Source organism: Ammodytes marinus (genome assembly GCF_949987685.1).
Source record: "Ammodytes marinus genome assembly, chromosome: 22".
NCBI lineage: Eukaryota > Metazoa > Chordata > Actinopteri > Uranoscopiformes > Ammodytidae > Ammodytes > Ammodytes marinus.
The window spans coordinates 4,027,372-4,051,953 of NC_137226.1; the positions used below are offsets into that span (position 1 = coordinate 4,027,372).

Here is a 24,582-nt window from a genome sequence, read left to right on the forward strand (position 1 = left end):
ACGATACATTGAGTAACAAAATACTAAAATTACGTTTTTAACTAGAACTATCAGTCAGCCAATAGTACTGAACTATTGCAACATAATTAAGATTGAACAAGCCAAGGAAAATGCTCTTTCAGGACATTTCTATTTTAAAAATTAGGAATGTGAATTAACTTATCCATGAACAGACACTTGGCTGGTGAAAATAGAAATGATGGCCAAAAACACAATATGAAGTTTTTTAAGAAATGGAAATAGGCCTGCTGGATAGAATGTGGAGAGGAAGATAAGACATTTGTGGTGACTGACAGGCACAGAAAATTAAACTTTGGGATATAAAAATATCCATTCTTGCCCCTATGCTATTTCTGAATCTGGTCCTCCATGCTACAAGCAGCTTGTGAGGACTAGTAGTTTCTCTTTGAACTTGTTAGCCCACTTTATTTGGGCTAGTACCAGTAATGTGAATGTGTAGCTTTTAAGTCAAGATATCCAAAAACGTGTCAATAGGCTATACAACGTAGCTCGGCCCCGGTGTGTGCCTCTCTTAGCATCACACAATTTAAAAATATATATATTTGACACATTTAGAGTAATGTTTTAAAACAGGGCTATATAATTTAATGTATTACAATACTAACTATCTAGAACTGTAATGAAAAATGTAGCCAGTTGAAAATGTGTGTTTTTGACATTAAAGCATATTAATTAAAAACCGCACAATTCAATGTAGAGGTGTTCATTATAACTAAATATGTGTCACTCCAGATATAGTGCCTTTGTGCAACTGGCAAATGTCAAAACAGCCATAAATGTTGGCAATAGCCTACGCTGAAAGTTGGCTTGTTGTAGGCCATATTTGTTTTTAAGTAAATCCAATGCCTTCCTCCGAGTCAAATATCATCAATGTCAACAGTCTCAAATATAAAAACAGTTAAAAAATATATTGTGCTGTAGCCACTGCATTTTATTTATTTTTTTATCCCAAGTGGTTGGTATTTCTCCAGAATATGACTTGAGAAGCCACACTGAGATTTTCCCATATTACCCGAATGGACATCTCCCTCAGAAGCAGAAGTATATTGGTACACTTCCAAGTACAAATGCTTTCCAGATAGATGGACAATCGTGAATGTACTAGAAAAAAAACATTGAGGTCTCATTTTTTTTCAGTGCTGTGCAAGTTTATTTTATGTGGACACACAGCTTCTTATCATGTGTTACAGTCATTTCTCTGCCTTTATATATTTCATTTTGCCACATTTTTATTTACACAGTATTCACTCCCCAATGGTCTAAACCAAACAAGTAGCATCCCCATCCAAACTCACTTCATTATTGACCAAGACTACATTCCTTTGTGTTCAACAGTCAAGTTACAGACAGACAGTACACACATAAACTGTTAAGTGCTTTAGGACATCAAAAGTTGAAGGATTGGATAGATGGGATTTTTTTTCCAGCCACACACATATAGGTTTAATGATTCTTCATTTACAGCAATTCTTAGGCATTTCTTGTCTGTTTTTTTAAATACTTGGCATAGAAATAACTGGATGGCTATTGCGTAATTTCATAGGAAAAGATGTAGTTCATAACGCTGCCAAATATGGTCCATACGTAAGTCCAAAGGGAAGTATTTGTCCGGCCCAAATTCTCTTCATTTTTTTTCAGTCCAGGGAGATTCCATTCATCAAGGTTCACAAACCACTATTGAAGACACACAAATGTTGAGTTCAAATGCAATGTAACTATTTAGAGAATCCCACAAACATAGTTCAAAACTTCTCTTGTTTTCCTCATGTTTCCATTATGGTCAAGAAGGACCTGCATAGGCCACTGTAAAGGGCTTGAAACTGATATTAGTCCTATAGTCCTGTGTTAACGTTACCTTAACCAAAGCACTTGAAAGACTAAACAAAACATGAGCATAGACCCTCCACACTTACTGGGTCAACTAGATTTTGAATGCTTGAGAGTTATGGTTTGTAAATTTCAGGATCAGGTGACCTAAAATCTTCACATTTTAACATCACATTTACTTTTCTAGAACTTTCTATCTACTTGAAATAAGATATGGGTTATTTTCTTGATACGCAGGAGGCAACACGGTGTAGTTATAGAATCTTTTAGATCAAGTAAGGAAGAAAGGACTGTGTTTCTAGCATCAGTTTAAAAGGTGGAGTCAAGTGATTCCGTTGTCATAATTACTTTTTGCCAAAATCCAGTGTTAATACAGATCCTAGGCTCTGTAAACTGGCATGTTGCTATCTATGTTTTCATACCCTTTGTTTACATACCAGTTTGATTTTTTTCCTATCACACAGACAATAGAGAAAGGTAGCTGATCGTGAGGAGATATTCACTAATTTTGACCAAAAAGTAATTTTGACAGCAAGCATTCCCCCCCAAAAAAAATCACCGACTCCACCCTAAAGATTGCACTGTTATTGTTTTCATCGCGTCACAGTGGTGCCGGCCCCACTGCTGCGGTTGAGATTGCGGCTGAGCTGAGGGAAGTGAACTGTGGGCGTTCTGGATGTGGGACCGTATAGACCAAGATTTCTTGCCGCTGCCGACTTCCTTGGCTGTTTCACCGACGGGAACGGGGAAAAGACTTGCTGTTTGGGAGCGACATTCCCGGCGCCAGTGGTTGGGAACGCTGGGATTGACGGAGATGAAGACATGTGAGACCTTGACGAAGAACAGACAGAGGAAAGAGAGGGAGTGGATGGAGAGGGCGTTTTGTAGAAGCCGTTGTTTGAAGGGGTCGATTGGAGGCAGAATGGGGAGGTCAGTGTCGGGGTTGAGGGTGGTGTCGGAGAGGTAGAGAAGCACGGATCGAGAGAAGTTGTAGTAGGGGCCGGAGAGTTTGACGGACTAGGGGTGGAAGGTATTGAGGATGTAGGCATGTTGGAAGAGTTGTGTGGTGGAGGTAAAGCTATTGAGAGAGAGGGGGTCTTTCTCTCCGATACTAGGGATTTATTAGACTCTGCTTTGCGTCTTTTTGAGGATGGTGGAGGAGGGAGAAGAGGGATTTCTGGTACAGGTGCAGACTCTTGTAGTGGGAGTGTATCAGGGTTTGCGTTGTCTTGGGAAGTTAGATTTGATGTGTCCTCGAGATCAAGGGAATCAAGTTGGACAACCACTTCGGCAACTTCTGCTTCGTTTTTCTCGTCTATAACTTGTGGAGCTTCTTCGCAGATGGACCCAGTAGGAGATGGAGGCACAGAGGAGTCGCTGCTTTCTTTCAGCTCTGAATTATTTATATCGTTTTCTTCAATCTCTCTATCCTCTTTGCCATCCAATTCCGTTGGTACTACTCCTTCCTCTTCCTCATCTTCCCTTTCCTCCGAATCTCCACATCCCAGCTGTGCTCGGGCTAAAAGGTAGAGAGACAGACAAAGACAAAACCATCAAGACAGGCCTATGATAGTAAGGTGGTACGGTTACAGTGTCTTACTGTAAACCAATGAAGCTTAAGAAGTAGATACTTGAGAAAGTTGTAAAGGTGAATGTATATGTTTAAAGTGAGTCTGAGAGAGAGAGAGAGAGGGAGAGAGAGAGAGAGAGGGTGAGAGAGGAGATAGACAGATAGATAGATAGATAGATAGATAGACAGATAGATAGATAGATAGATAGATAGATAGATAGATAGATAGATAGATAGATAGATAGATAGATAGATAGATAGATAGATAGATAGATAGATAGATAGATAGATAGATAGATAGATAGATAGATAGATAGATAGATAGATAGATAGATAGATAGATAGATAGATAGATAAAAATAACAATTATTTTTCACCTTTCAATCCCGATGATACTCCTCTTTCCTTCTCCTCCTCTTCCTCATCCTCCCTTTCCTCTGAGTCTCCAAACCCCAGCTGTGCTCTGGCCCGGGCGATGTTCCTACGATGTACCCGGACATGAGCGCGCCACGGGGAGCCTGCACTTCCCCCAGGACTCCCTGGAGAACCAGTGCTGACGGAGCTACGTCTCTGCCCAGCCGGAGAGCACTGACCCTGGGATAGAGAAGTGCTGGACCCTGGTAGTGTGGAGGTGCTGCTTGATGTCAGTCTGTTGCTTCCACCGCACGGCCTCCGACCCAGAAGCAAGTGGTTGATGACGGAGCTGGAAGAGTTGAGTTGGGACGGCAGGACGCGGGTGGCGGGGCACTTATCTGGAGGGATGGTGAAAGGTAAAGAGAGAATCATTAACTTTATGTTTTTTCTAGTAATATAATTTATGTATGTGTTTTTTTATATATTGTTTGTATTTTTTTTTTGTCTCGTCATCAAATGAGATATCTGAGTAAGTTGTTTCTAGAATTTAGATGAATTGTTTTGTTTTTTGAGTGAGTTTGACGATTAGAGTGGGGTGGTAGGATGGCCTAGAGGTAAGGTGGCCGACCAGTAACCATGAGGTCGCTGGTTCGATCCCCGGCACCGGACAGGAGGGTGTGAGTCGTAAAACTAGCAGAGGCTGGTATTGTGTCTACGGTGCCCACCATCTCTACCATTGTGTCCTTGAGCAAGACACTTAACCCCAAAACTGCTCCAGGGGCGCTGCACTGCGGCTGACCCTGCGCTCTGACCCCCTCCGAAGTGTGGTAACTTGAGAGGGGATATGCGAAAAGACAAATTTCAATGTGCCTCGTGTACAACTGACAAATAAAGATAACTTAACTTAATAACTTAACTAGATGTGTAGTTTTAAACTGAGAATGTTTTTTTTCCAACCATGTTATACCTTGAAAAGCTCAGTTAATCTAAATAAACAATTCAAACTGAATCATCATATCTGAGAAGTTGTCTCCAGCAAATAATAAAAATAAATGATCCGTGAAAAAATGTATCTATACTACAAACTTGTCAGATGGCTTTTCTTTTGATTTACAAATCAATTGACTGCATCAATATTATAGTCACCTCAGAAATGTGCTATTGCCGTTTGATGCTACAGCTGAGTCATATTTAGAAATATCGTCAGTACTTCAAAAGTCCACCAGAGGGCATCAAAGTATTTTTGCTTTTAACTGAGTGGGATTGTGTTTTGGATCACAGTCCAAACCTAGTAATTTTTCCTCTCATATTATATAACATGTAAAGTAATGGTATTATTATTAGTATTTTGGCCTTTTTCCCCAATGTCAATAAACCATATTAACGTTAACATGTTTATAAAAGCTGATTACTGGGCCTATTTATATGAGTGATGATTATTGTGTGTAGGTGTGTGTGTGTGTGTGTGTGCGTGTGTGTGTGCGTGCTTGCGGATGTTTGAATCTGAAAGGGAAAACACATCAAATCTCACTGTAATACAGTTATACAAGCTTCATAAATCATATGTTGGCTTGAGATGAGAGCAACAACAAATATAGGTCATTAACATATGTAGGTTAGCGATAGGAGTGTTTGCCCAAACCAGAAATAACCTCCAGCATAGAACCAAAGAGACAAGCATAACTGGAGACATCTGTCACAACTGAACATATCCTCTGTGTTGTGTTAAATGAACTAAATGAACTGATGCTCTACAGAAATGATTGATGCATATAAAAGCAAACAAGGTTATTTTTTTACATCATTATAATGTAAAAAATAATGTAATTATTGTTATTATTGTTAAACGCATTTTCTGGAATTTTATGCATCTGATGGACTAACTATATGTACATTAGAGTGACAGGTGTCTCCACATAAATATTTAGAATGAAGCTAGTTTATGGATTTTAATTCTGCATATACCCACTGAAAATAGAACAAAATTATCACCAGTTTTTCCCAGCCACAGTATCCCCAACACCAAAGATATTGCATTTTGTTAAACATTGTTAAAAAAAAATTTGCGTTTAAAAATGCTACAGTTTACAGGACTCCTTGTTTGACAGCTGTCATAAAGAGTCAATGTATAATGTGTAACATTTTTAAGTGAACTATATTTCTATATTCGAAACATAACAATGCTCAACACTGCAGCTGTCTCTGCTGTTGTACAGAATGAATCATTCATGTCTGTTTGCAGCCTGCAGCATTCTGAGAGCATGATGTGTATTCAAGCTAGAACGAACCCAAAACAGATTTAGTCACAGTGTGTCCGTGGTCACACAACCCGAAAAAGATGCAATCATTATGAGCCTGCAGTTCCCTCACCAGATTTCCAATTGTAAAAATGTATTTTCAGATTTTAAAATAAGGTAAGGTTAGTACACATTTGTTTATTCCTTCCACATTAATACAGCTGTTTGAATCTCAATAGTGAGTTCTTAAACTACACAATGTTGGCACTTAAATTAAGAATGTGTGGTTAAAAAAAACTATGTTATTTTCCACATTTATTGTCAACCCACTTTAACAATTCTGTTGGAAATCTGGCTTGGGAAAGTATGCTGGACACAACTAATGATTTAGAATAGATTTCAGGGCCCAGAAAACTCACCGATGCTCCATAAATCATTTAATCATGTAATAACTTTGATTCAGACATGATTGAACCATTAAAAGACCCTCAAATCATCCCAAGAACACCCAGTTTTCAGAGCCCGTTTTGGGGCATCACCAGTACCGTCTGTGTGGTGGTCGGTACTGTCGCTGTGTGTTCCTGCATTCTCCCGAATTCTTGTATTTGTGGCCATTCCATGTTCAGGTCCTAAGAGTCACACATCATTGTCAAATACCTGTGTGTGTGTGTGTGTGTGTGTGTGTGTGTGTGTGTGTGTGTGTGTGTGTGTGTGTGTGTGTGTGTGTGTGTGTGTGTGTGTGTGTGTGTGTGGTTTGTTCAGTCTTACAAATAATAATAAACATTTATAAAAACAGAGCAGTGGATATCAACGGTAATGGAGAAAGATATGATTTCTTGTGTTATCCCTCTCTCACTGAAAAAATATGACAGTCAAATGTACTCTCCCACTGACCTGTGCGTATGTACAGCTGCATGGCCTGTTGCTGCTGCCGCCTCTTGATGCGCGTGTATTGCTTCTTCAGGGCGTAGATGTCTGTGCTCATCCTCTCCATCATCATGCTGTTGATGGCGGCCTGGTGATCAGCCCGGGCCCCCCCTGTCCCTACACCTCCTCCTGCCCCACCAGCACCCACCGCTCCTGGGCTTAACTCTGCGATGTTCCCCTGGTCCGTTCGCTGGTCTGGAAGTAGAAAGAAGAAAATACTAATCAGGGCCATCATTTATAAACATGGCATATACGCACAGAAGACAGTGTATGTCCCTTCCTAAGCAAACTTTGGGATTGATAAAAAAAAAAAACTTGATAGGCGAATTAACAGTCCACTTCGCACAGAACAATGTATGAGGTGTCATAAGGTCCAGTATCCACAGACACTGCTTGTATAAATTCTATCCATTCTACATCGCTGTCTCAATGTTTCAAATGTTGTCTGTTTATCAGCTTGTTGTGTATTTGATGTATTTGGATTGTATGTTGTGAGTGTATTTTTGTTTTTGCTTTGCATTTGTTTGACTTGACATCATTGCAAATGAGGGTCACCCATCAACTGATCTCTCCAGTATAAATAAAGGTTTTATGAAAACATTTGCCACATTTCGTCCGTACGCCACCTGCACACAGTTTTATAAATGAGGGCCCTGGGGTCATGTCAAGTTCTGTATATGGACTCTGATTTCTGGCTTTCAAAAACCAAGATTGATAGAAAGAAGCGAGAGATTGAAAGATTAGATTCATGGGTTTTGGTTGAAAAAAAAGAAGGGAAAAAAAACACAAATCAGACAAAATCCAGAGCTCCTTTCTAAAGCCTTTTTAAGCTCCTTTTCTTACTTATTGCTCACCCACTGTTGCCTTTATCCTTTTAATCAAGAGCAGCTTAGTATGTAGAACTCAAAACTTTAGGTTTTTATACGTATGAAAGATACGTTTTCATTACATATGAATGATAAGTGATCTCAACAAAAGATAATTATTTGGCGCGAATGTTGGCTCTTAAATAAATGCAGTTAGCCTCAAAGCTCGAAAACCCAGTGAAGACAGTTGCCTTGAATTTTTACAGGGCACAATTTTGGAAAGTCTAAGTTGTATTTATGTTTTTATTTAAAAGACCAACTCTTTTACTTTACATGACTGACACCACACTGGTGTATTTAGTGTAACATTACAATTTTCAAAGAGTATCTGGATGAAACCATATCCCTCCAAAGTGAGTCATCCCCATAGACTGTTTATAAAGGTCAGCCCTTCCTGTTTTCCTTCTCTGTCTCTGATAGCATCATCAACATTTTGCTTTTAGACAAAATCAGCCTTTGAAAACGAGGTTAAAGTGGATGTTGTTGATGTGTTTGACGTTTGTTTTTCTCGTTAGATTTCCTGGAAGAGGTCACAGTGTTAAAAGTTTATTTTTTCATCACTTCTTCAGCAGCTATTTCAAATACCAAAGCCAATTTAGCATTTGGTAGTATCATTTGTTTACTGTCATTTTACTGTGTTCTCAGAATGACTGTGGTGATGATTTATTTGTCTTCCGAACAAGTTCAAAATCACTTGTACTGAGATCAACTTTAGAGGTTAAGCACACATTTCAATGAAGTCATTTTTATGACCCATGTTTTAAACTAAATCCCTCCTGGCGTTTTGCCTTGTTTTCATCTTTATGAGAGCCGTTGAAAGATGAGGAAGTGAGGATTTGTCTGGAGGAAACAGATCAGACAGAGTTTGTAATCGGGGGCAGAACACCAGGATTTGGGGCAGAAGGGGTTAGTGGTTTGTCCTGAGCTACTTGGCTGCTTTCTCTGTGAACTCTCTCTCTATCTCTCTGTTTCTGTCTGTCTCTCTCTCTCTCTTTCTTTCAGTCTCTCTCTCTGTCTGTCTCTCTCCCTCTCCACTGGCTGCCATTAGCTGGGTTTCCATGGATAATACTAACTTCACTGAAAGGACAATCACAACTTACCAAATGTAAACCAATACCTGCAGACCTCTCGCCATGTTTGTTTAGTTTCTGATTTGTAACATCTACTTAATCTACTTTTTATTACAGCCAATGTTATGGTATGTTGCATATACCCGCCGTCTCCTCACTAAAGTAGTTGATCCGCTCCAACCACTTGATGGAAACACACTTAATTAAAATTAATTTTTTAATACATTTTTAAAGATTCACTTCACATTTATATGGAAACCTAGCTAGTGCGAATTATCTCTTTATCACCGTTTTCTGATTCCATACTTCAAAATGCAAGCAGGGTGATAGAAACCCAATCTAGTGACATGCTGTGACATAATGAATGTATCTGCTCTGACCTTTGAGATGTCTCTGGTACCGATGCAGCTCCGGAGCCAGCAGGCCGCCCAGGGGACCAAGGCAACCCAGCGCCGTGACAACAGAGTCTTCATCATCCATGTCCACGTCGTCATCACTCTCCCAGCTGCCCAGAGCGCCACTATGACGAGACAAGAACATCATGAGTCAAAACATAATAATATTTAGCATCAGAAACCCCCACTACTGCTACTGTAACATGTTCCAATCACCAGTATCACACACTAACTAAATAAAATAAATAAATAAATACATACAAACATTTTATTCACATTTTCCTTGAATATAAACATTTTGAGAGGTTTTGCCTTGAATGTACACAGTTTTGTGCCTCTAAACGGTCTTTGAATTAGCACAATACCTGAGGTAAGGCTGCAATAACAACCTGTTAATTGTAAACAAGGCAGGATTTCACCTCTACAAGCAAATTATATATTAAAAATAACATTTAGACTAGGGGGCGCCTTTAGCTCAGTTGGTAAGGCGTCCCCCTCGCGGGCCGGGCCCAGCAGCAGACCCGGGTTCGATTCCCACCCGCGGTCGTTCTCTGTATGTCACTCCCCTCTCTGCCCCATTTCACCTCTGTCTCTCTGCACTATCAAATAAAGCATAAAAAAATAAATAAAAAAAAACATTTAGACTAAAAGTACCCCATGGAGTTGATTATGTATATTACATTTTTCTGACCAAAACATCAAAAGCAGTTGCCTCGAATGGTTAGAAAACTCCGTAATTGTTCCTTTAAGGGCAATAAGTTGGTGAAATTAAATGGTAGGTAATACTATCGGCTATTGAAAGAGTTGAACAAACCTTCCATTGGACTTGACGGCGGTGGGGAACGGAGTGATGTTGTACGTGTATTTCTCTCTCAGCTCGGCCAGTTGAGGGAAAGGAAACACTGCAATGGAGTAAACCTCCTGAGAGGCACAGAGCGAAAAATTGAGTTCAATAAAACATAAATAATACATATATCAATTTAAAATCCTTATTAAAAAGTTTTATTTCTCTCCGACCTGCATGAGTTCAGCAGGCTCTATGAGGTTGTGCTCCAGCATCTCCTGAGTCAGACATCCCATCGTGCTGTAGAACTCGTCTGCTGACTGACAGTACTCGATTCTCCTGGACACAGACACAGGGAAGAGGACGAGCAGTGTTTATTAGATAAGACAATTAAAAAAATGTAATCAGAAAGCTAAAATCAAGACAGAAGAATACAGAGAGGAGGATGTATTGGAATAAATGTGAACATTTTAGTATTAGTACTGTATTTGTTTTAGTCAAAACTAACAGTTGAAGTTTTCTCTGGGTTCTAATTTGGGTTTTAATCTGAGTTTCAATGGAGCTTTCAGTGTTTCAACTCCTGCAACTTTGAATAGGGATTATTTATCAATCAATATATTTTTAAATCTCTGAACATGAAAACCTAGAAATATTATTTTATTATGTTTATCATCTGATTTTATCAGTCTGTCATTCTGTCTATCATTGACTGAGTCTGTATGTATTTGGGCTTATATGTTTTTCTATGTTTCCAAGTGCAAGACAAATTCCCCTTGGGGGCAATCACGTTTTTATCTCAATCTCAATTTGTTTTGGACGAACACATTTTTCATATTATCCACTCACTCTCCCAGTCTCTCCCAGATGGACCCATGATTTGGACACACATATTGTTTACCAAAATGCCAACACAGGTCAAACCCTAAGTTGTTTCTGTGAGTAAACGTCCACTCACTCTCCAAGTCTCTCCTCTTTCAACGTTTGAGTATGAAAATCATTAAATTTAATGTTGACAAATAGCACTAAAATTATCAATCCGCACCTTGGACACACAAGTCAAACCCTTGTTTCTGTAATAAATGGTGCACTCACTCTCCCAGTCTCTCCCAGATGGCGAGAGCGACTCTGAACAAAACCTCTGATCCCTCAAAGAACACGGAGTCCCAGATCTTGAGCACGGTGGGCGCCGGCAGACAGGTGGCGAACATGGTGAGGAACCACTGCATCGTAAACACGTTGGTCAGAGGAGGCTCGTAGGCTCCTGGGACCAGACAGACAGACAGACAGACAAACACACAGACAGAGAGTCAGGCACACACACAGACAGACATACAGACAGACAGACAGATACACACACACAGACACACAGACAGACAGACAGGAACAAAGGCTGTTAAAAGGCATGTATGTAATGTGACATAAACACAATTTTTTCCAAGTGTATTTTGCCTGTATGCATAAAGGTAAAACATGAAAATTAGTTACAGATGGTATTGAGTGATTCTAGAGAACTTTTGTTGTCAAAACATTTGTCAGAATCAGTGAATATCTCCTCCTGATCCGCTACTTATCCCGTGTTATGTATGTACACTACCTAGGCTCTGTAAACTAGTATGTAAACAAAGGGTATGTAAACAAAGGGGGCCCACTGTAGCTAGCAACATGCCCGTTTAAAGAGCATAGGCTGTATATTAACACTGGATTTTTTTTTCAACGCACACAGTTCGTTTAGTAATATTTATGTAAAAACAGAGACAGATTCTTACCTCCGGCCTCCTTGTTCGCTGCTTTCTGAAGGTGGTGGAGATGCTGGGAGAGTCTGGGGAGCTTCAGGCGCAGCAGGTCTCTGAACACAGCCATGTCCACTGGCACACGGAGACGGTACAGGGTTAAAAAGATATTCAATTAGTTGTTTATTTTATTTTTCTTATATTTCTTATTACTTTTCTAAGCCTGTATGTGTGTGTCATTGCGTTTACCTGACAGCGCCCGCAGGTTGTTGGCGAAATAACTCTCGGGAAGAACTTTGTCAATCAGATAGATCATCACCTGAATATAGAAGAGAGAAGACAGTTCCATTCATTGGGTCTAAAGCAGGGGTTCTCAAACTTTTGATAGCCGAGGGCCAATTTAGGAACCCAACATTGGACCGAGGGCCGCCGAAGGAAAAAAAATTATAAAACTGAAATAATTTCAATGGCCAGCGTCTTTGCGTCTTTACAGTTTACATGTATTGGTCAGCATCCAATACTGTGTAATTAACACATAGTAATAAATGAAGGGCTAGGTCTCATTTCAACATTGGGGAACACACATTAAAAGCGGGGGTCTGGGGGTTGTCCCCCAGAAAAATTTGAGGTTCGAACACTTCATTTTGTGCATTTTGGTAAATTTTTATGCAGTAATTTGTGTCTTCTGTATTTATTTATGGTGGAAATGTTAAGGAAAAGACAACTCGCTCCCATTGACACACATCTAATGGAATATAAATCAAGGCACTGAGGCATTCTGTATTGCATTCAAATATTTATTCTACTTTATTGTTCAAAACTTTCTACACATTGAAAACGTATCACCTTTTGGAGTGTTTTTTGTAGGACTCACTACTCATGATGCAGCAGCAGTGTTAACTATTATGACACTATACATTGGAAATAAACAGGGTGGGCTATCAGCAGTCAACTAGGCAGATAGTTCCATGGCTATCAGCAGCTAGCTAACGTTAGTTTGTTAGCTAAACTTTAGGCAAAAGAGTTAGAAACCAGATAATGTTAGCATCCATCCTTAGACACTTGACCTAATCTAATTCACCTTGAATGTGAGAAAGTGCATCGTATTGGGCTTGACAAGCTCACTATCTAACAACTTACATTGGGACCACTACACTGCCTGCTGCACTGCGGGAGGCTGACCAGCCGTCTGCAACGAGAGGCAGAGGCCAGCCGAACTTCGCAAGTTCAATAAGTGGGGAATGAATACAAACAATTAGGAGGGATATTTAAGTGTTTCGACCCCTGTACTGTTTTTACTGTTACGGGGGACGCATCCCCTCCGTGCGTTTCCATAAAAAAAAAAAAAAAAAAAAAAATGATAATTTTTTATTTTATTTTTAATAATTCATAATTCAATGCGGGCCGCGGGCCGCCATATATGCTGCGGCCCGCGGGCCGCACTTTGAGAACCACTGGTCTAAAGCAACATAGCTACTTCACAAGGAAGTAAGACTGATGAATTACAATTGAAGCTATTGTGTGTAACTTTTTCAAATAAATGCATGTTGGTTACATTCAAGCGTGCGTGTGTGTGTGTGTGTGTGTGTCTATAATGTGTGTGTGTGTGTGTGTGTGTGTGTGTGTGTGTGTGTGTGTGTGTGTGTGTGTGTGTGTGTGTGTGTGTGTGTGTGTGTGTGTGTGTCTATAATGTGCGTGTGTTTGTACCTTGAGTGCGTCGCTCTCGCTGCCCTCTGTCACCTCCAGTATGAGAGCAGCGAGCACGTTGAAGCCCTGGCAGTAGCCCACAGTCTTGTTCCATCGCGCATACGCCAGCAGAACCCGCTTCAGCACCACGCGGTCCTGCTCCCCCTCCTGGCCACAGTAGGAACTGCAGCCTGTTCTGTGTAGGTCCTGGATGGGGAAAAGAGGGACAGTTATTTAAAAAGGTGCTACAAGGAACTTTTAAATATTTCTGAAAACAGTCAAATTTTTCTTCTGATGATCATGAATAACATGTGACAGCAAACGAGACCATCAGTCCAAAGAATTCTATTTCTATATAGTTTTTCTTAATGCCTTTGTCATGGGTACGCTCACCTAGGAACAACAGCAAATTACAGCAGCAAAAATCTCGAAATTGACCAGTGCTTGAAATAACAATGTTTTTGCCTGCGGTGTCCATCCTTAAAGTTTACTATAAGTCAGTGATCTAACTGGATAAATAAAGTCACACGTTAAGGAGAGAGTGACGATTAGACAAACACGGAGAAGACGTCGGTGGAAACTGTTGAATCACTGACTCATCCTGTTCTCTGACGCACAGACAGACAAAAGCAAACATCCTTCACCTGCTGCTGCTGCTCCACACACACACACACACACACACACACACACACACACACACACACACACACACACACACACACACACACACACACACACACACACACACACACACACACACACACACACACACACACTTTAAAAAGGGACGTGCTCTGCTGTTCTAAGGTCATGTCCTAAATGTGCTGAGGTGTCCAAACATACAGATAATAAAACAATTAAAAATTTGAAATATACAGCTCTGGGAAAAATTAAGATACCACTGCAAATGTTCAGTGTCTCTTGTTTTACTATCTATAGGAATATGTTTGAGTAGAATGAACATTTTGGTTTTATTCTATAAACTACTGACAACATTTCTATCAAATTCCAATACAGTTTTTGTCATTAAGAGCATTTTCAGTAAGTAATGTAGAGATGAAGATTTAAGAAAAATCCAGACTGGTCTCTTAATTTTTTCCGGAGCTGTATAAATAATGTTAATAATAATAATAATAATATAAAATTTGGATTAAGATGCGCATCGAAGAAAAGGGTGTCTAAAATCCTACATGTGGAACTAACAATAGAACTGTATAGTGTATTTTTGAATCTCAATTAAACATTTACATCTGTGAAAATTAGTTCAGATTCGAGGGCAAGGCAAGCGTGAATAATTTATCACTGGATGAAAACATTAAACACTATCAGAGTTGGGGGGCGCCCTTAGCTCAGTTGGTAGGGCGTCCCCCCCCGGGCCGGGCCCAGCAGCAGACCCGGGTTCGATTCCCGCCCGCGGTCGTTCTCTGCATGTCACTCCCCTCTCTGCCCCATTTCACCTCTGTCTCTCTGCACTATCAATAAAGCATAAAAATGCCAAAATATATCTTTAAGAAACACTATCAGAGTAAAAAGAATATATATATTTTTTTCGCAGAAATTTTTATTTTCTATACTGGGTTGCAGTGTTACTAATATACTAAAGTAATCATATGTGTTTGGTGACCTTAAACTGTCTCTACGTTATAATTCATTCACATCCATAAGTAGGTCATGTCGCTTCCCTATCCTTTCCCTATCCTGCATGCTTCTAGGAAAATGCTGAGGCTTCAACACTGGTCCCTATGCTGCTGAATCAGGACACACACACTTTGAGAAACACAAATGCTATGGGAACAATAAGGCATATGTTTTGTGACCAAAGCTAATAATTTTAACGTTTTAATGGTATTATTATTTTGTATCCATTTAAATGTTTGTAAATGTTAAATGTGGAAAACACAAAAACAAATTTTAATTAAAAATAAAAGTGCAGACCCATAAGCCCCGATATAGCAACACTATCTGGTTACCTTGACGATTTGGATGCCGAGGGAGTCGTCGTCAGGGTTACTGCGCTCGTTAAAGGCAAAGCGAAGCGTCTTCTCCCAGTCGATGGAGATACTGTGGAGGTACTGGTCCGCTAGAGTCAGCCACACCTGCAAACAGACACAGACAGACAGACAGAAAGACACACACACACACACACACACACACACACACACACACACACACGGAATAAGATTAAGTCTGAGTAATGTCAACAACTATACTAACCTTAATAGAGAAATTATTCAAATGTCAGTCCGTAATAGGTTTTGTGAATAATATTTTAACATTGTATGTCTCTATATGTTTTAATCACTTGAACTCATGAACTAACTATAGCTTTTTTGTCTTGTTTTTGTGTGTGTGTGTGTTTTTTTTTAAATATTCTGATATGGACCTTTGTTGCTGAGATAAAGTTTCATTGAATATGCAACTTTCATTTTCCTAATGTAGTTTAATGAGAACAGAAAATTACCAAATTGCTTCCTTTGATTGAAATAAAGAGAGATAAATATGACATAGACATGATATGTTATTTGAGGTTCCATACCCTCTTCCTCCACTCCTTTGGGACTCCAGTAGGAAGCCTGGCCACTGATTTAAGGGCGTCGTACCACTGTGGGGATAAAACAAACGTTTTTATTGAAATTATTAAATTACACAAGGCACTCTTCACTGAGGCTGAATTAACAACAAACTAAATACTACTGATATGTTGGTTAAAGTATTTGCTCACTGAATTCTGTGTTCATCAACATTTCCCAAAGAAAAAAGAAAAAAATTATACATAAAGAAAAAAAAAAACATGTCAAAAATATTACATTCTCTCAAACACTGAAACTTATAAACACACAGATACTCAAAACGTTACAGTAATAATAATAATAATAATAATAATAATAATAATAATAATAATAATAATAATAATAATACTACATTTTATTCTGAGGCGCCTTTCATGTCCCTCGAGATCAACGTACATCCAAAAACATATACAGTATAAAAGCAAAACAGGTACACAAGAGACAATTATTAAAAACAATAAAAAATAAGAATCAGTGAAACTGGGGCTTCCTACTTAAACTGAACCAGTGAGTATTTATTTACCTGCTGGAATCCATTCTTCCCCACTGACGGTTCGATGGTAAACTTCAGCCTCGTGTCGACTCCTACAGAGAAACACAAACACACCCAGTCAGCTTCTATTGACCCAGATCTGTGAATAGAATCGTTCTAGTCAATATAAACAAACAGACAGACAATTTGACTTTATGCACAAATAGATTATGGGAGAGATCAACATAGCCACACCACCAGGCAGGCTGCTAGATGAAGTCAAACCAAAACTATGACTTAATATAATAATGTAAATAAATATAATGTAATAAAAAAAGAGGGTAAAAAAGCCCTTGTGTAGCCCTTCGTAGTTTGGCTTATTTGAAGTTAATGTATTTAAATGATTGATGAATGACAAAATATTATGAAGCATTAATAACATGGTCTTCATTTAGCAAACAAAAACCCTTTCAAAGAACTATTATTTTCTTCTTTCATGTAGTCATATCACTTCTACAACAAAAATAGGCAACAATTAAAAACGATGTTACAGATGCTAAGCAGACGTTTTTTTTCTCCCACTAACATTAAGGTAAACTGACATATTCATTGTTTTTGACCTGCACCTTAAGCTCCCAAGAGGAACACATATGTAGGCTATTTTATCTCCTTTAAAACGATAGTATAAGGGAAAAGGCGGGACTTGAGGCAATAGTTTTCGTATCATTACACAGATTTTATAAACAGAGTATTTCGCTCTGAGGCGGAAGAGTGAGTCGCTGTCCATTTCCGTGTGGTGCTGAATCCGTGTTTCAAACTCCACTTGGGAAATCACATAAAAAACTAACCCGACACACACACACACACACACGCACGCGCGCGCAGACATCTGTAGAGAATAGCGCAGTACTGTAGGCTTAACCCCTCAAACGGAAATGAAACTATGATTTGAAGTTAAGATGATAAGGTCTCGTCTAGACATGTTTAGGCAGCGAGCCATAAATCTCTTGACTAGCGGCCATTTCTCCCCCCTCTCAACAGTAGACTGATCGGTGTGTAACGCGCGAACTAACCGAACTACATCTAAACAATATCATTCTGAAGTCACTAAAAGTCCGTTAAATCAGGTGAAATGTGTTTTTAACCTGTATGGTCCGTGTCTGTCGCTGTGTCCTGCGCCATAATGGATGAACTGTGGTTTCCCTTACAGAGGATTAACTCGGGAAAACCCTCCTACTTCCCGGTCACAGATTATACACACACAACTCAAACAACACGTGGGTTTAGCATAGAGTGTATGTTTAGCTGCGGTAGGGTCTGCGACACAAGAGATGCCCCATAGGCTACACAACTTGATTAAAGGACTACACACAGTGTTTAAGAGTAGTGTGCACAGTAGCCCGATAACTAAATATAGGCTTAATACAAAAAAAAATTAGGCTTAATTACTTGCAGGTAGTTCAGGTTCGTTCATACAGGTATTTGCATTGTGAAGTTGTTAAATTACTCTCAATTAAAACTTGAAATAACTTGCATACCGCATGAAGACATCTGACCATTGTTGCCGTCTACATATCCAGTGCATCCACAGATCATAAGAAGTGATTGAAAGCTGATCTCGATGTAGTCGCTGTGAAACATTAGATATGAAACCTGAAGCCTGTATGATCTCTTGATTTAATGCGCACTCACTGGAGCTCAGATGAGTTGTTCAGTCAGGTTAGCTCATCTGACACTTTACGATCATTGGTTTGTTAAAAGGAAACCGCATAGGTTCATGAAAACGTTTGAAAGGTTTGTAGTATATTGCAAAAACAAAAAGACAGAAAGGCTGTAAAAACTTTGGACATTAATACGTTGTAAAGATGAAATAAAGATTGTGATTCTAGCGTCATCGAACATCTATATTATTATTTTTTAAAGAGGTGCACATTTCTAATAATATGTTACATATTGCCAAAATGTTTTCAAATATTTCTTGGGGGGAAAATTATAATAAAAAAATAGATATAGCCTAATGTAGTAAAAAGCTTACAAAGTTTCATGAAAATGACATCTATAAGTAAAAAAATGTACCCTATTCAGTATGTATATGCCTTAAGTAATAAATAAAAGAAAAAATAGAGTATTAAGGAGTTGGTAGGAAAATAGGAAGATGCATCTCCAAGAAAAAACTAAACCATGATCTAACATACTTTACCGAACAAAATAATAAAAGCCTATCCGGACATTATTCCTCGTATACAACTGAAGTTTCCAGAAATAATCAAATCATCAACACTAGTGCCTTCCCCTGCCTTTCCCTACAGTAGCTCCATCGCCTATTCATAAATGCCCGTGGATGTTTGCGCATTGTGTCACCTGGCTCTAAGGTGCAGAGCAGCCGGGGCGCGCTCCTGGATATCCCGTTGCGTTTCTTCAGGACGTTGCTGATGATGTTTCCGACCCCTCCCGAGGCATGGTGCTGCTGCTGCCGCTGCCTCACGCCCAGCCTCGGCCTCCTGTAGCCGGCAGACAGTCGCTCCTGCCTCATCGCTAAATAGCCCCGTGTTCAAAATCACCTCATGGTCTTTAAATCCCGTTTTAGAAGGAAATTCTCGTTGTGTTGTCTTCCTTGGCGACGCAGAATTTATCCCAATATACAGACACACAGCTGCTCCTATAAACGCGATCTTGCAACACCTTTAAAAATGTATCGATTAAACTGAGTGGCTGCTATACTACCGCGTTTCAAAATCGTTTCCGGAAGACAGCTTGTGTTCTAGAATTATACCAAACGGAATGACAAGACGTTCCATTCATTCATAATCCAGAAAAACGTCCATTATGATATAATGCCGCAGTCAATTCAAGCAACTGAAATGTCTACATACAAGTCCGAAAATAGCGGATGCTTTTGGGAGGAAGTAGCGATAGTGCTTGGTGCTGCTGATGCTGCACGCACACCTCCTCATCATCCTCCATATGACGTCACCAGGAGGAGGTGCACGCGAGGAGGGGCACGCGGGCAGGAGAGAGAGAGATTGAGAAGCAAGTAGAGAGAGAGGGAGGGGGGGGGTGTCAAGGAAAGGATTTTATTTCTGCACCAACTTGTAACTTAATAAAAAGAAACAGCATGCCATTATAAAGCATATACTGCTTATTGACTGAGTCTGCACCAAACAGAGCAGCAGATGCAAGATAGAAATATTTAAAAAAAAAATAAAAGGGTTTTATTATGAGGCGCAGCCCTGGATAAAAAGGGGGAAAGTCACTGTTTTTTTGTTTCTGGCTGTTTTTTTGTTTCTGACAGGTGTATATTAATTTGCCCGTTGCATTAGTTGTCTACGAAGGTTAACTGAATATCTTTTAGTTTGTAGACTGGCATATATGAACATGTGGGTGGTAGGATGGCCTAGAGAGGAAAGAGGGGGCCGACCAGTAACCATGAGGTCTCTGGTTGTTTAATTCTCCTAATATGGAAAACCCAGCGTGGGATTCTAACAATAAAAACATTTACCTTCACACTGTCCACCAGAAACTAGTCAGCATTATAATGTATTAATAATAAGAATAAGAGTGATGATAATATCAGTAGGCCTATACTTTGAAGGATGTATCTAAAACAAAACAAACTGAACTTTTTTAAATAAGTATACAAGAAATAATTGAAGAGCAATGATATCATACGGACACTTTGAACTGCTAATGTTAAATAAAACTGAATTGTACATCAATTATTTGCTATTCCACCAGTGAAGACATGTCAGGGGAGAAAAGTGTCAACATCTTTGTCTAAATGTAAAGTGAAAAAGAGCTTTTGTATCAGCATCTACGGAGTTAAATTGTGGAATAAGTTAAGTGTGGAAGTACAGAAAAGCCAAAACATAAGACAGTTCAAAAACAAATATAAAGACATCATCTTCACAAAGTACAGAAATTTAGAAAATGTATGTATATACACAAAATGATTCGGTATTCATGTATGTATGCATTATTATAGCTTTTTATTATACTGACATGTTAATAACATAATATATCCAAGCCAAATTGATCTGTTAAGGGGTAGGACTAGATAAGTTTTTTAACTTCCTCCTACCCCCTTTGAGCATGTAGAAAGTGTCTGTTTTTTTTATTCTATTTCTTTTTTTGCTTTTTGTTTGTTTTTTATTTATTCATCTATTAATATTCAAACTTGTTTTTTTTTATTGCTTGCATGTTCGAAATAAAGACAATCAAATCAAATCAAAGTAAGATTTAATCACAAGCAGCTGACCTTTGTTATCCCCCTCAATGCAGATAGTGGACTTTTACAATTATATCATATCATCCTTGTTGCCCAGAAATTGTATGATGAATCACAATGCTGCCTTTGCGACACTAGTTTATGAGCTTCTGGGGGATCATGATCAACCAATGATGATTCTATGGCCCGGTAAATTCTACTTTTAATATTTCAGGTGTGAATTAATTTGAACCTACTACAATTTAAATTCCTTTTTCTTAACTGAATATTAATAAATAGTCGTATTTATCTCCAAACCAAAGCAGTAAGAAACCTACAGAATAGTTGTAAAATATTTATTTATTTATAAAGGAAAATGTAGTTATTAATAAAATACAACTCTAATTGATTTGTTTATAATCAGTCCTGTGAATCGTTACAGTTGATAGGTTTGACTGTAGTTTATTTTTTAAACTCTTGTTAGGCTGGCAAAACGTCATTTAGAGCAGATTGTTGACACCACGATATATATCAGGATATGATATCTCTGGCCACTGGGTGGTGATCACTGCGCCAGCTTGATGCTGGGAGACTAAACTGGTGGTTAAAATGGTTTAAAAGGTTTCAGATTTATCAAATTAATAATTTATGAGTATATTTAACGTTATCTAGCTGGCAGAGTTCAGTGTTGTGCCTGAACGCGTTAAATGAACGATCGTTCATGAGCTCGTATCATATTGGGGGCGAACGTGAAGTGAACGTACGTATTTCTGCCTGATGAACGTTATTGCGAACGCGTTCATTCTGGCGTTTGTGAACGGCGCTCTTACAGTCGTTCAATCGTTCATCGAGTGCCAGATTTCCATAGAAAACCCCGTTAAAAGACAGCGTAAACAGCCAAACAACCAATCTGTCAAAACATGCCACCACAGCGTCGCACCGCCGCTGCGTCATCAAAATGCGATACACCGCGGGAAAAAAAACAAAAACAAATGAATGCAGCACATGATGCAGCAGCACTTACTCAGACCATGGACCTAGCCTCAGGCTCTACCCTCTTCTTCGTATGATTGTTACCTACCTTGTGTTTGTGTTAATAATTATGTCAACACATCTTCTGGGCTTGTTGTTAACAGTAGGCCCTATACTGCAGTTTAGAATGGTCTCCTTGAGGGTTTTACTATTTTAAGTTGTCATTTGTTTGTAGAACCTGCCTGGTATATTTTTCCAGTGTTGCTTTATTTGAATGACATTTCATGTGAATTGTTTCCAGGTTTGGAAAATTATAAAAATGGAAAAACATTTGCACCTTAACCGTTTTTGTTTGAATAATTCCTCATTGAAAAGACCACTCAAACAGCAACTTTTTCCTCATGTTTTTGAGAATATACTGTAGGGGTAAAAGCTGCAGCTGGCTTCTAGTGTGGACTGAATGTCATTGAAATAATTTCTGTCTGTGGTTCTATATGGAATGTGGCAATTATTTGTAAAAATAATAGCCTGCAGCAACATATTGAAAAAAAAGAACTATGAACTAGTTCATTTTTGAACTGTGAACTTAGTTCAGAATTTTGAATTATGAACTATGAACTGAACTAGTTCATTTTAAAGTGTGTGAAATTAACTTTGAACTAGTTCACAAAGAAAAATAACTTTCCCAACACTGGCAGAGTTGATCTACAAGAACTTGACATTCTGTCTGTCGGTCAAATTTAAATATATGTGCCACTGATAATTTTCTTTTTGTGCTGTTTAGGACCGTAAGACTGTTTTTCCATGGACATATAAAAAAAGGACATTGGATTAAAAACATTGCTTTGAAAGCTGCTCATTGGTGCAGCGCAACATCAAGGAGATAATTGATTCCGCGTCATGGGAGCCCTAGCGCATAACGTGCACTGTATGTTTTCTCTAGCATTGTAAGACAGAAATCATAGGCCCCACCCCTCCATGGCTAAAACAAAAATGAAATGGTGAATAATACGCTTGAAGTGGCGTTTTGAAAAGAGAAAACTTTCATTTTATTAGTACATGGTCTAAAGACAAGTATGGGCCAAGGATTGATTTATTTATTTATTTTTTCCCCAAAGGGGGCGGGGCATGTCAGTATGATATGAGGTCATTCAAAGATCAAAGGCAGGTGAAGTCACATGCATAGTTACAGTTGCTAGGGTTGAATGTTTATATTTAAACTCTTGAAATTTTTCCTTTGAAGTCATTGGAATGGCATGACGTCATTCAAAGATCAAAAGGCAACTAAAGGTTCCAATGATGTAATGGTTGATGTCATAAAACGCAATATGAAAGTTTATAAGTAGGACCCAAATCCAAAGGTTGGTTTCCGTTTTGATTTTTCAGAGCAAATTCACATCGTTCCAAGGAAAGGTACACAGCGACTACAAACAGCGATCTCAATGGATAACGCAAGAGAAGAGAATATGGAATTGGCCCTTCCGCTGGCCACAACAGAGACTCTCCGCCCGCTTGTCAAAATGTTCTTTGACAAACTGACAACGGTACAGTGGGTCAACCTGGACATCGGGTCTGTTGACAAGAAAACAGAGAGTATCATAGCAGACATGTGTGTGGATATAATTCGCATTATATCTAGATACATTTATGAGGCTTTAAAACAAAGCATAACACAGGGGGGTCATAGAAAATCGTCCAGTAGCTCTTGTGGATCCAGTGCATCACACATGATCATTGTTATTTCTGAAGACCAAGTCTTTGAGTGTCTAGGTGACACTATTTCACTAACTTTTGCGGAGGTGATGGGTGTCGACCAAGACATCCATTGCCAGAGCACACAGGAGGTTAACAAGCTTGTGGTAAAAGAGGTTACGAGGAGAGTTAACTCAGAGCTCTCAAAACTTAGTGGGAGCAGCGCAGGCAGCAGCCAGGAGAGCGGCGTGCTGGTATCCAAGCCTTCCACCGGCTTACTGAAGGCAATGGTAAAACCTGTCATAAATATACTGAAAAAAATAGCAGGACATATGAAATGCAAGGCAAGGAAGAATAAATGCCAAGAGAGCCCGAAACTGGAATCTGATGGAGCTAAAACACCAGGGGAAGGATCAGCAGAGGAGCCGGATGCACCTGAGGAGTCACGCCAAACTCCTGTAACTCCTTTTGAAGAGCAAGCATCACAAAGATCTTCTTCGGTGGAAAGCTTCGTTATGACAGCCACAGACGCTGTCAGGAGTATCCTGGAGAAACAATCGTCTCAAAGCAGTTGCATTAATCAAGACATTTCAGAGGAGGAATATGACATGCTTGTGTCCAGCACCTCAAAGGACACAGAGGCAGCTGCCTCTGAAATTATTAAAGTAGTTTTGGATGAAATTAATGTGGAGACAGATGGCTCACACAAGAGGAATTCCCTATCAGAGAAAACCTCTTACAAACCTTCCTGCTGGAAAAGGGTGGGAAGTAAAGTCCAAGCCCTTTATTTGCGCACATTTGCAAAGGAAACGATCTTCAGCTCTGTGTCAAAACTGAGGAGCAGCCTTGACAGCGTCCCACAAACAGTAGACACATCATCAGTTGAGTCTCTGATCACCAGGTTGGACTTCCTTGTGGAGGACATGATCCAACCAGAGGACAAAAGCACACCAAGAGGCAGCACAGATGAACACTCCCTTTATGAGAGAATTGCCAAAGGGATTTCTAGTGGGCAGCAAGACATTTTTTCAAAACGGCTTAGTGAGGTGATATACAGCCACCTCAAACCTGAGGACAATGGCCAAAGGGTCAACATTTTGGCCAAAATCAGGAAAGAAGTGGACTCCGTCATGAGGAGGATGTGTCAGTGGCTCACCTGTCAGTCACAACAGCTTGAGGGACAGGGGGACCAGATGAGCGTGGCT

At 39.4% G+C, this 24,582-nt stretch overlaps 1 protein-coding gene across 1 annotated transcript in view; it reads right to left on the reverse strand.

The window, feature by feature from the left end:
• Positions 1-2,441: 2,441 nt before the first annotated feature.
• The window catches only part of tbc1d30 (TBC1 domain family, member 30), a gene marked incomplete at both ends in the record, with an annotated part of 32,655 nt that continues 10,514 nt past the window's right edge, over positions 2,442-24,582 (reverse strand). The window contains 14 exons of the mRNA XM_080051490.1: positions 2,442-3,367; positions 3,796-4,170; positions 6,555-6,638; positions 6,904-7,131; positions 9,253-9,392; positions 10,082-10,188; positions 10,285-10,390; positions 11,144-11,312; positions 11,818-11,916; positions 12,031-12,100; positions 13,489-13,674; positions 15,438-15,563; positions 16,004-16,069; positions 16,561-16,622. Of these exons, the coding sequence (XP_079907616.1) occupies positions 2,442-3,367; positions 3,796-4,170; positions 6,555-6,638; positions 6,904-7,131; positions 9,253-9,392; positions 10,082-10,188; positions 10,285-10,390; positions 11,144-11,312; positions 11,818-11,916; positions 12,031-12,100; positions 13,489-13,674; positions 15,438-15,563; positions 16,004-16,069; positions 16,561-16,622 (2,744 nt within the window). The remainder of the gene's footprint in view (positions 3,368-3,795; positions 4,171-6,554; positions 6,639-6,903; positions 7,132-9,252; positions 9,393-10,081; positions 10,189-10,284; positions 10,391-11,143; positions 11,313-11,817; positions 11,917-12,030; positions 12,101-13,488; positions 13,675-15,437; positions 15,564-16,003; positions 16,070-16,560; positions 16,623-24,582) is intronic.